Below are 12,255 nucleotides of genomic sequence, written 5' to 3' on the forward strand. Positions count from 1 at the left end.
GCCGTCTCTCTGTGTGACTGCCATCTCTCTGTGTCACTGCCGTCTCTCTGTGTGACTGCCATCTCTCTGTGTCACTGCCGTCTCTCTGTGTGACTGCCATCTCTCTGTGTCACTGCCGTCTCTCTGTGTGACTGCCATCTCTCTGTGTCACTGCCGTCTCTCTGTGTGACTGCCGTCTCTGTGTCACTGCCATCTCTCTGTGTCACTGCTGTCTCTGTGTGACTGCCATCTCTGTGTCACTGCTATCTCTCTGTGTCACTGCTGTCTCTGTGTCACTCCATCTCTGCATCACTGGCTGCCTCTGTCCTGAGGTGTGGAGCCCATTGGCTCTGGCTGTGAGCTGTCTCCCTGCCTCAGCAGCTTCAGCAGAAAGACTGGCCATTTCTCTGTGGTTTCAGCTTCCATCCAGTCACGTTGGCCCGTGTGTCCCGCCTAGAGACAGTACAGAGGTCTGGAGTGGCTGGTCTGGGCTGTGGCCCCTTCCTTAGCCGGATGGCATCTGGACTTTAGCCGCTTTAACTGAGTAGGAAGAGGCTCTCCCAGTGCTGTGCTTCAGTAACAAGTAGAATATTGTCCCCAGATCTCCAGACCATGTGGTGGTGAACACCTTTGAAGTGGGTTCAGGCATAAAATTCACCTGACAGGCCCTACCCACCACCCATGTTGTAGACATTGTCCTGGTTCCTCACATCATCTGGTGGGCAAGACTCCCCTGGGTATGATGCTTCAGGACTTACAGTCTAGAGCACAAGTGGTACCCAGAAAAACAAGTTGTGAGGGATGTTTCAGATATGTGAAATGCTATAAAGATGGCAAGATAGGGAAGAGTGGAAGAGAGTCCCTATGATCGGGCTGCTTCTGCCTTCTCTCAGTAGGTGATGTTCAAAGAGACCTGAATAGCAAGGAGCCTGCCTGGGGCGGGGGTAGGGCTCTAGCAAAGGGATGGTCCAGATGGGGGAACAGCATGTACAGGGGTCCTCAGGCAGTGATGAGGCTAGCCTCAGGCTAGAGGGTAGAGCGTGAGGAGGGTAGAGCCAGCAGCAGCCTGACTTCTGAGGGCCACCAAAACTGTTTGGATCATGTTCAAGGCAGAATGGGAAACTTTCAGAAGCCAAGTGTGAGGAAGTCCAACTGTGGCTGTGGTCTATAGGGCTACAGGACGCCTTCAGGAATATCTGAGCAGGGGAGAGGCATAGCCAAGCTGGATTCTAGAATGCTCTCTCACTTATGGCCTTGATTGTACATCTCAGGCTCATTGGGTGGGTGGGTGTCCTGCTGGGTGCTCCCATCCTTAACCATCTGATGCCTCCCCTGAAGGCCCAGTCAGGGTTGGGGTAGGAGGAACACACAGGTGAAAAGTCCCTTCTTACAGACCCTGCCAGTCGGCTCCGTGGTGTTGTCTGTGCTGGCTGAGGACAAGGACACGGGGTTAGCCGGTGTAGTGCAATATTTCATAGAGAAGGTGAGTGTGAAGAGTTCCTGTGGCCCCAGTGGGAGCGGGACTCACTGTGTCTTATGTCCACCAGGGGGCAGCATCTCCACAATTACAATCCTAGTTCCCCAGCCTTTCTCTGATCACCCCCTTTCCCCCAGCCCCCAACACAGAGAAGTTGCACTAAACTCAGTTGTTGAAGGAGGGTCCATCCTTGCTCCCACCCCCTTCACCAGCACTATCAAGGCCTCCTGTAAGCTAAAACATCATAGCTCCCAGGAGAGCTCAAGGCTCAGAGAGGACCTGGTTCTTGCCCAAGCTCACGAGACAACTTAGGCCTGTGTGTGTGTGTGTTTTGAACTTTTGAAAAACTTAGTATCAACCCACCGAGGCATTTATACCAGACAAGGGAGAAACTGAGGTTCTGAGAGGTTATGTTGCTTGGAGACACTTGCATGTCTGGCCAAAAAGTAGAGCCAGGATTTGATCCTATGTCTCTCAGAGCAGGAGGAGCAGTGGTGTCACTGGGACCTCACCCAAGTGTCCTCTGTCACAGGTCATCCCCAGCACTGACAACAGCATTGATCTCTTCCGCATCCTGGCAGACGGCTCCATTGTGCTGAATGGTAGCCTCAGCTACAACAACAAGAGTGCCTTCTACCAGCTGGAGCTGAAGGCCTGTGTGAGTGGGGTGTAAGCTGAGCTAGGGGGCTCAGAGTTGTGGCGCTGGCTCACAGAAGGCCTTCTCTCCCCCAGGACTCAGGAGGAAAATTGAATGACAAACCAAAAACCCAATGCTCCCAGCCGGTCTTTGTATCCATCTCAGTGATTGACGAGCCAGACCTGGACCCTCGGTTTGTCAGGGAGTTTTACTCAGCCTCTGTGGCTGAGGATGCTGCCTTGGTATGTGCTGGGGATGTGAGGGCGTGGGGTAGCGAAGGCTGCCTGAGAAGAAGGTCAGATGCACTCACCCAGCCTCTTCCCAGGGGACGTCCGTGTTGACTGTGGAAGCTGTGGACAGTGACAAAGGCATCAATGACATTGTGACCTACAGTATCACCAGTGAGAACCTGGTTGTCCCCTGGACAGGGCTCGGGTAAGACTGGGGTGGGGCAGGGTGGTCAGAGCCCCTGCAAACAGCTGCTGCAAGCGCCTTTCTCTCAGACTCCACGAGGCCTGGGTGGTTTGACATCGAGAAAGATGGAGTCATCGTTGTCAGCGGCTCCCTGGACAGAGAGGAGCTGCTTCTGGATAATGAAGAAGTGCAGATACAGGTCACGGTGAGTGCGGTGCCCCTCCTCTAACCCCCTGACCTTTGCTGTCACTCTCCCTGAGCCCTGCCCTCCGACCTCAGGCTTCTGCTCTGTACCTCAGGCCACTGAGAAGAATCATAACATCTATGGGCAAGAGGCCAAGGTGAGCATGTGGGTCACAATCAGGGTGACCGATGTCAACGACCACAAGCCGGAATTTTACAACTGCAGCCTCCCAGACTGCTCCTTCAGCCCCCAGGAGGCCCAAGTCAACTTCACAGGCTATGTGGATGAGCACGCCTCTGCCCGAATCTCCATTGATGGTCTGACCATGGTGGCTTATGACCCAGATCAGGCAGGTGCAGGGGGTAGGGGAGGGGCAGTGGTGGAGGAGGGCTGGGGGAGGGGAAGATGACGGATGGGGGAGGGAAGCAACAAAGGGGGAGGGAAGGTGGGGAAAGAGAGTGATGATGGTTGAGGTTGACTGTGGCAGCGGATTACAGAGCACATGACAGGACAGTGTGTATATGTGTAGACTTCGTGGGGAGGGAAGCTGGTAACGTGGTGGTAGTGACGGCAGCCCCGATCTGCAAGGAGGAGGTTGTTGCCTGCCGCTTGGTGATGTGGTCCAGGGGAATGCTGGGTGGTGCTGAGCAGAGGCCTCGTGGAGGCGGTTGACATTAGGTGCTAGGCAATGGTGCTAGGCGTGGTTGTGATTCTGGTGCTGTTGGCTCTGGGTAGCCTGTGGTTTGGGGAAGTAAGGAGCCTCAGAGAAAGGCAGCCGGTGTTACGTTCAAGGTGATCTGGTCAACTGGGAAGGAATCACCACGGAAAGGACAGTAGTAAGTGACAGGTAAGGTCACCGTTTCTTGAGTGATGTGGGGCTGAGTAGAGGCTGCTCAGTGGTGACCGGAGGCTGGTGGGTGTGCTAAGCTGGCAGTGGTGAAGAGTAGCTTTGAGGGAACGGGATGGAATGGCATGAGTGCTGAGTGGTGGCCAGGAAGGAAGGCTAATGGGAATGTTTTATGGGAGTGAGGTGAATATGGCTCCATCTCTCCAGACCAGGAGACCCACAGGGCTGAGGGCAGTCCTCAGCTTAGATGCTGAGCAGCCAGCCCGACTCCCTAGGCCTGGACTATTGTCTCAGTCTTTTCTGACTCCTTCTGTGCGTCTCACAGGGCAGGGCTTCTGCAGAAGGCCTGAGCTTGGAGATGTAGGGAAGATGCAGGAAGGAGGTTACAGCAGCTCAGTGCTTATTATATCACTCTCCTTTACAGGGTGAAAGTGGTACCTTCCTGCTGTCCCTGAAGGGCCAAGATGCTGAAGCCTTCAATGTGTCCCCAGAGCGAGCAGCAGGGTCTGTCAGTGTGCAGGTGGTGGTGAGAAACTCAGAGATGGTGGACTACGAGAAGAAGAGGGAGATGTTTGTGGAGGTACAGTGTGCTGAGATGCTGAGGGATACAGATGCCATGGGCAGCTGGGCCCCCGTGCCACCGCATGCTCTTCTGCCCTCAGGTTGTGGCCGCTGACTCAGTCAGCATGAACTCCTCTGTTGCTAACGTGACCATCTACCTTAGAAACATCAATGACCACAGACCCGTGTTCTCCCAGAGCTTTTATGAACTCACTGTGCCAGAGAACTGTACAACAGGTACTGTGGTCACCAACAACACCCAGGTGAGTGATGCTGGCTGGATCACACTGGGGAAAAGCTGCCGAGCAGGGCTGATCTCAGACCGTCCCAGACTCGTTTCATTCAGTGTCACTGGGTCTCTGTGAGTGTGGATACAAATGTATCTGGGTGCGTGGAGTGTCTAGGTGTGAATGCAGATGTGGTGAGCTTTGGGTGCACAGCAGTGGGTGTCGAACGGGTCGTGTGGTGATACAGATGGCCCTGTTTCCAGTGTTCTGCCATCTTTGTCTCACAGGCTACAGATCTAGACGGGGACGAATGGGGTCCAATCACCTACAGTCTGCTTCCAGGAAATGGGTAAGATCGTAAAGTGGGCAGAGGAGAGTGGTGGAAATCTTCTCTACTTTGCCACGGGGCTGGGGGAAACAGCTGAGCAACCTGCAAAAATATGAAGTGCTCAGTTGTGTGTCCATTCCAGAAAAACAATCTGAAAAAAAATATTGGTTTTCTGTGACTATAATAAAATACCCGGGGCAGGGTATCTTATAAAGAGAAAGATGTATTTAGTTCTAAAGGCTCAGAGGCGTGGGGTGCCATCCACTGTGCCCCGTGAGGACTTGATAGTGTATTGAATCACATGATGGGGTTGTGTATGACACAGAGAGATCACATGACAAGATAGGAAACCAGAGGAAGGGAAGGGGTGGGGGACAACTTCCCAAAAGGCCCTACTTCTCAGATGCCCCTGCAACTTCTGACATCATAACACACTGTGGACCAAGTGTCCAACACCTAAAGGCGTGAGGGCACTCACAGCTCGACCAATCCACCATCATAAGTACATTGGAAAGACTGACTACACAAGGTTCAGTTATGTCTGTGTTATCATCTGTCTGAAATTCAAACGTAAGTGCACACACATCCTGTCCTTTCATTGGCTAAATTTGCCCACCCCGAGCAGAGAAGACCTGTTTGCGGTGGATCCAAACTCAGGGGAACTGACTGTGAAAAATGGCGAGCTGCTGGACCGGGAGAAGCAGTCTGTATACTACCTCACGCTGCAGGCTACTGATGGTGGGAACCAGTCTACTACCACCACACTGCAGATCACTGTGCTGGATATCAACGACAACGCACCTGTGGTCCAAGGCTCCTACAACGTCTTTGTGCCAGAGGAGGATGGCGATGTCTCTGTGACCATCCAGGTGAGAGCCACACGGGACCTGGTAGGGGAGGTTGGGGAGGAGACCATGCTGCCCCTGCAGGAAGTCTCAGCTCTACAGCGTGGCCCTGAGGAAGTTGCTCAGTTTCTCTGGGCATCTCTTTCCTCTTAGAAAACCAAGAGTTGTGGCCCTTATTCACAGGGTCAGCAGAGACCCTGTAATGAGATAAAGGACCTGTTGTACCCTGAGCAGGTCTGGTGTGGGACAGGCCTTCACAAACAAATCACTCTTTTATGTACACATTCCCAACTCGTTCCAAAAAGATTTGATGTGGCTTATATATAAGATCCAAGTGAGGCATGGCGGTGCACACCTTTAGTCCCAGCACTCTGGGGGACACGGGCAGAGGGATCTCTGAGTTTAAGGCCAGCCTGGTCTACAGAGCTAGTTCCAAGACTGCTAGGGCTATGCAGAAAAAAAAAACTGTTCTGAGAAAAGCAAAACAAACAAACAAACAAAAAACCCCAAGCAAACAAACAAAAACCAACTTCCAAACAGAGAACAAATAACAAGAAATGGGTGATGTTTTTAAAGGGCCAATACTAGCATTAAAATCCAGAACGCAAAGAACACAGTTCGAGCAAGAGGCTGAGTCTCTCCTTCAGAGTGACCTAGATAGACATCTTGTGAGAAAGGGCTTGTGGGTCCTCACAGGCTGTCACTCTGTCCCTCAGGGGCTGAGGCTTCCTGCTGATGTTCCTACGCTTTTCTGGCAGTGGCAGAGGGCTGTAGTCCAGATCTCAGTAGACTTGCTCCCTCTGGCCCTGGCCCTGTACGTGTGTGTGTGCACATCGGTGTTTTGCCTGCATTTGTCTATGTGAGGGTACCAGATTCTTTAGAACTAGAGCTATAGACAGTTGTGAACTACAATATAGGAGCTGGGAATTGAACCCATGTCCTTTGTCAGAGCAGCCGGGGCTCTTAACCTCTAGGCCATCTCTTCAGCCTGGTCTTTAAGAGCCTCAGGGAAGAAACGTTTCTGATCTGCCAGATCCGTGGCACCCTTATAGATCCAGAGAAGTGCTTGGCGAATTAACTGACCAAATACAGAGCGCCTTTGCAGGAGTGGGTTGGTCTTGCCTTTGGAAGAGCCCTCTCTGGTTGCTTATGAGGGGCGCATTTCCTGAGCAAAACCCAACAGAACTGAAGAGAAGGCAATGGTGGTGGGGTGAGCAGGAGGAAAGACAAAGAATAGCTTCCATCTCAACCCCTGGCTTCCCACTGGCTTCCCACTGGGTCTTCTACTGAACCCAGGTGCTCAGAGGTAAAACCGCTCTGACTCCTGTTCCTGGGGCTTCCACTAAAGCAAGCCAGCAGACCTTTCCTGATGGTGTTGTCTGTGCTATCAAAGGTAGCAGGGCTATATGGAGCTGCAGAGATAACAGCATGGTTAGGAGGCAGACAGAGGGCCCAGGGTGAGGCTAGGGGAACGGAAGAACACGTATTCTATATGTTGGTTCATTCCAGTACAACCCAGATGTTTGGGCCCTGACAAGACAAGAATGTAGGTATGTGTTTACACACACACACATTTTATATGAAGAACAAGCTATTTAAAAAGTACATCAAGATAGCCAGATGTGGCGCATACCTTTGATTTCACCTTTGAAAGGCAGAGGCAGGCAGGTCTCTGTGGATTCCAGGCCAGCCAGGAATAGTGAGACTCCATAGTGAGACTCCACCTCAGAGTAAGTTGGGTGAGGAGCTGGAGGGCTGGCTCAGCAGTTTGCACTGTCTGCTCTTGTAGAGGACCCAGATTTGATTCCCAGCACCCACACAACTCACAACTATCTGTAACTCCAGTTCTAGGGGACCTGATGCCCTCTTCTGGCTTCTGTGGGCACTGCACACACAGGGAATGCTTACAGTGCAGGTAAAACACTCAAACATATGAAATTAAAAAAACCCACTCAGACATATAAAAGAAAAAAATCCTTTAAAATTTAAACATGAGCCGGGTGGTGGCGGCACACGCCTTTAATCCCAGCACTTGGGAGGCAGAGGCAGGTGGATTTCTGAGTTCGAGGCCAGCCTGGTCTACAGAGTGAGTTCCAGGACAGCCAGGACTACACAGAGAAACCCTGTCTCGGAAAAAAACAAAAACAAAAAACAAAAATAAAATTTAAACATGAAAAAATATAGTTCTGGGCTAGGGTTGTAGTTTGGTTGGTAGAGGGCTTGCCTAACATGTGTAGAAGCATTGGGTTCTGTTCCCAACACCACATAAACGGGGTGTGTCTGTGCATGTGTGCCTGTGATCTTAGCTCTCTGGAGGTAGAGGCAGGAGGATCAGAAGTGTAAAGTCACCCTTGGCTGCACAGTGAGTTTGAGGCCAGCTTGGGCTTCATAAGACCATGGAGTCTCTAAATAAATAAATAAATAAATAAATAAATAAATAGCCTACCGTGTGTGTGTGTGTGTGTGTGTGTGTGTGTGTGTGTGTGTAGTAACAGAGACAGACAGAGAGACAGAGAAACAGAAAGAGCATGCTGGCGGTAGCAATTGTAGTAAAATTAGATTTTTTTTTAAACTTCACACTTCTATATTAAAAAACACTCTCCCACACTCTTCTCTGCATCAGTGTTATGGGAACCCCCCACTTCAGGTCTCCTCGGACAGTCTAGCTCAAGTCCAGATTTGCACGGTTCATTCAGCACTTATCTGGGAAACGGCTCAAAGTTAAGACTAGCTTCTGCTGGCTGTGCCCTGCATCTCAGCAGGAAGCTGTGGCCTGTGTCCTCCGGCTCTAGCCAATGGCCACTTAGACCAGTGCTGGAAGGAAGTGTTAGGCCTGAGGCCTATATACCTGATTGGAAGCCAACTATGTCCACAGGCCTATGATAATGACCAGCCAGACACTAACAACAGCCGTCTACACTTCAGCCTGCTTCCTGGACCCTATAGCCACAACTTCTCCTTAGACCCCAACTCAGGGCTCCTCAGGAATCTCGGGCCCCTGGATCGAGAGGCCATTGACCCTGCCCTGGAGGGCCGCATCGTGCTAACTGTGCGTGTGGCTGACTGCGGCGAGCCTTCCCTGAGTACTGATGTCAATGTCACCATTACTGTGGAGGTAAGCAGGGGACTCCCACACAGTCTGACTCCCCAGTTCTGTCAAGCTATACTTCCTGCCTTGTACAGCATGGTGTATAAGAGGTTCGGAGCCTCTGACAATCCTTGTCCTTAAGTCAGAAAGTCTAGGGGGAAATCTGCACGAATGAATGGAGGTGTTCTGAAGAGGGGGTCACCTGGGGAGGGCTCTCAGTGCCTTAGCCCTGATTGACAGACACAGAGTCTTGTCTGGAACCGTCTTGACTGGCAGCAAGCAAAGGTCAGAGGTCGGTGAACCTGGCTCCAATTAAGTTTCCTGCACACCAAGAGGTGGAAATCAGGCCCCAAGCATGCTGGTGCACACCTGTAATCTCAATACTTGGGAGACTGAGGCAGGGTGATTGAGGGCTATGTAGCAGATCTTGTGACGTCAGGGGACGATTGAGACATTGAAGCAGACTTAGGATTTGTTGGCTTCCTGGGAACAAGGTAGAATACAAAGGAAAAAGGAAGAATTACACTCACTGAATTAGAGGGGTCCTTTTTGTCCTATGAGTTTCACACTCTCGATGTAAGTGTCGGAAGCTACCCTATTTTAAATTAAGGACACTGAAGCCCAAAGAGGCCAGAGCCATGGGAGAGGCAGAGCAGGTGTCTTAGCCACTCCTGTGGGAGGCAGGATGACCAAGAGAATTCAGCAGCCTTGTGCAGGGATCCAGTGGCGCCTGTCTAAGGAGTCATTGTCAGGAGTGCAGGACACGAGTTACATGATGTGACCGCTATCCTCGGAAAAAGACAAAGGAGGAGGGAGTGGGGAGAGAAAAGAAAGACAAAGGGAAAGGAAGGAGCGAGGGAAGGAAGGAAAAGGAGGGAAGGTACACCTACTGAAGGGCTAGAATTCTGTTCCCAGGTCTCTGTCCTATGGTTATGTAGACAAAACCGACCACCAAAGCAGGCATGTATGCTCACAGATAAGGAAGGGCTGGGTTACTCAAGGCATCTCCAGGCACACAATAATACTGAGGAGAACGTGGAAGACAGGGGTCCAGCTCTGCACGTGGGCAAGGACAGAAAGCATCAGAGGCCAACTCAGACTGAGCACAGAGCTGGTGTCACAGGTCTGAAAGATGGGACCTCAGCCTAAGCCAGATGGGAACACAGTTCTGGAAAGTAGAACTTGAGTGGTTCTAGACCGAGGTCAGACAAAAGAAGGTTAGACTAACAGAAGGACTGCTTTCTGGCTTTCTTTGGAGGGTTGTCTTCACATCTGGAAACTGGGGAGTGCTGTCTGAGGGACACAGAGTCGATGGCTCTATCTGTAAAGATATTTCTGGGTGCTCAGATGGCTCTGGGGAGGCTGAACCTGGGCTGCTAGTGTCTCTAGGACTCAGACCTGCCTTTCCCTTTAGGACATCAATGACAACCTGCCTATATTCAACCAGTCTTCTTACGAGTTCCTTGTGCTGGAGAGAGATCCAGGTATGTACCCTCTTGGCTGGTTGGGGCTCATACTTGGGCTAGCTGTGTGGATGGGAGGGGAATATGTATCCTCACACCTTGGCTACATGCAGGATGCATCCGCAGGTGTCATCCTTTGGTGAGGCAGAACGTAGAGAAAGGGTACCTAGGAGGAGAGGCATGTTTACATCCCATCTCTGGCTAGGGCTCCATGATAGGACCAGCCTGGAGTGTCAGGCCTGCACAGGTGTCCCTCCAAACCCTGTCCTCTGTCCACAGGAGCACAGGTGGGCACAGTAAAGGCCTGGGATGCTGACCAGACAGCAGCCAACAACCGCATCAGCTTCACCCTGTCTGGAACTGGCGCCAACAACTTTATACTCCAAGGCAAAGTGCTGGAGCAAGGGTGGGCAGAAGGTGCCCTCTGGCTGCTCCCCGATGTGGACCTGGATTATGAGACACAGAAGTCCTTCAACCTGATAGTGAATGCTGAGAACCCAGGCCCCCAGGTCCTCAATTCTACAGCCACAGCAATGGTCACCGTGTCTGTGGTGGATGTGAATGATGAGCCACCTACCCTGAATGCAATCTCACTCCAAAGCATCTCTGTGGCTGAGAATGGCTCTGAGCATGGCCAGGTGGCTCAGGTGACAGCCAAGGATGTGGATACTACCGCCTTGCTGAGAATAGAGCTAGTGAACGTCATTTGCACCAAGGGTGGCGTTGATGTGGGCAGCGTGTGCCACGGCTGGTTCTCTGTGGATGCCGACGGCTCTGTGTACATCAATCAGAGCGAGGCCATAGACTATGAGGCTTGTCACCTGGTCACGCTGGTCGTGCGGGCACAAGACCTCGCCACAGATCCCCGCTTTGACGCTTACAGCAGTAATGGTGAGAAGGCATGTGGGGCTGCAGCGGCTCAGGGTCCAGGGGCTTGTGTCAGCCCTTGTCACTGTCCTCTTATAGGTTCTGTTCTCCATCTGTCCAGTGGGGAGTGGCCAGGGGGCGGGCTGTGGAGAGTGTGAAAGCATGCAAACGTAGTGTTTAGTGGATCGTCTGGAAGCACCTACTGAAGGCCACCATTTTGTGAGGAGCTACGGGCATCCTCATCCCATTCCATGCAGGCACAAGGGCCACGTTAGCAGTGAGCACAGCACGGAGCCATGCCAGGCAACTTACAGCATTTGCTCATTTATTCCTGCAAGGCTCATGAGCTAGTGGTGGCCATTCAACTTAAAGACAAGGAAGCCAAGGCACAGACAAGTCTTGCTCTATGGCCCGGGCTGGCCTCAAATTTATAATCCTCCTGCCTCAGCTTCCCACGTGCTGAGATTTACAGTTGTGTGTCACTACTCCTGGCTCAGAGTGAGTGCTCAAATGACCAACTGACATAAAATGTATACATCACAATTACATATTAATATAGACAGATTGACATAATATTTATAGACACACACACACACACACACACACACTTTTAGGTGTGTTAAGAATGGAGACCTGGATCTTGCTTGTGTCAACCAAGTCTGCTGCCACTGAACAATACCCATCTACGCATAACATGCCTGGTCAGCTGGGGCAGAGCCAGGCTAACTCCTGGAGTGCCTCTCTTGCGTGGCTCTGACTAGTTGTTTGCCCTTTGCGAGGGTGGGAACAATACTAACAGCCAGAGGAGACTGTGAGGACCCCTGGGCGAGGAGCCGGGATGTGCAGGACGGGCAGAGCAGGGGCAGACAGCAGAAAGCCTGCTAAGGCCCAGGCTCAGATGCAGGTTCTCCTGGTGAGAACTTTGCTCAGAGCTTTGACCCGCAGGACCTTGTTTACCTAGGAAGCCTTCTTATCCACATCACGGACAAGAATGACAACACCCCCTATTTTCTGCCTGACAACCAGACCTTCGGTGAGTGAGCGTGGCACCCCATCTTCATCTTGTATCCACACACCTTGTAACATGGGATTACCCTCAGACACCCCCTCCCACCTCTGTAAAACCTTCCTAGGCCACAAAGGGACCCAGCCCACCTCTGCCCTGGGTTGTAGCTTGAAGGGACATCTGAGTTTTCATTCCAGCTCTGTATCAGCTGATGGCTGGCTCTAAGGCAGGTCTTTCCTCTTTGGGCCTCGATTTCCCCATCTGTACAATGAGAGACGTGCACCTTGCCAACTCTAGCCCCTTACCCCCTCTGGGAACAGCTGAGATGGAGT

The 12,255-nt window shown here is 51.8% G+C and overlaps 1 protein-coding gene across 1 annotated transcript in view; it reads left to right on the forward strand.

Moving 5' to 3' along the window:
• The window catches only part of Cdhr2 (cadherin related family member 2), a 35,862-nt gene that overhangs the window by 13,682 nt on the left and 9,925 nt on the right, over positions 1–12,255 (forward strand). The window contains exons 7-20 of the mRNA XM_028772175.1: positions 1,373–1,462; positions 1,989–2,114; positions 2,189–2,335; positions 2,419–2,494; positions 2,597–2,712; positions 2,807–3,040; positions 3,963–4,118; positions 4,201–4,362; positions 4,614–4,675; positions 5,280–5,523; positions 8,375–8,614; positions 10,002–10,071; positions 10,330–10,941; positions 11,879–11,950. Of these exons, the coding sequence (XP_028628008.1) occupies positions 1,373–1,462; positions 1,989–2,114; positions 2,189–2,335; positions 2,419–2,494; positions 2,597–2,712; positions 2,807–3,040; positions 3,963–4,118; positions 4,201–4,362; positions 4,614–4,675; positions 5,280–5,523; positions 8,375–8,614; positions 10,002–10,071; positions 10,330–10,941; positions 11,879–11,950 (2,407 nt within the window). The remainder of the gene's footprint in view (positions 1–1,372; positions 1,463–1,988; positions 2,115–2,188; positions 2,336–2,418; positions 2,495–2,596; positions 2,713–2,806; positions 3,041–3,962; positions 4,119–4,200; positions 4,363–4,613; positions 4,676–5,279; positions 5,524–8,374; positions 8,615–10,001; positions 10,072–10,329; positions 10,942–11,878; positions 11,951–12,255) is intronic.

Source organism: Grammomys surdaster, unplaced genomic scaffold (genome assembly GCF_004785775.1).
Source record: "Grammomys surdaster isolate TR1022 unplaced genomic scaffold, NIH_TR_1.0 211, whole genome shotgun sequence".
Lineage (NCBI taxonomy): Eukaryota > Metazoa > Chordata > Mammalia > Rodentia > Muridae > Grammomys > Grammomys surdaster.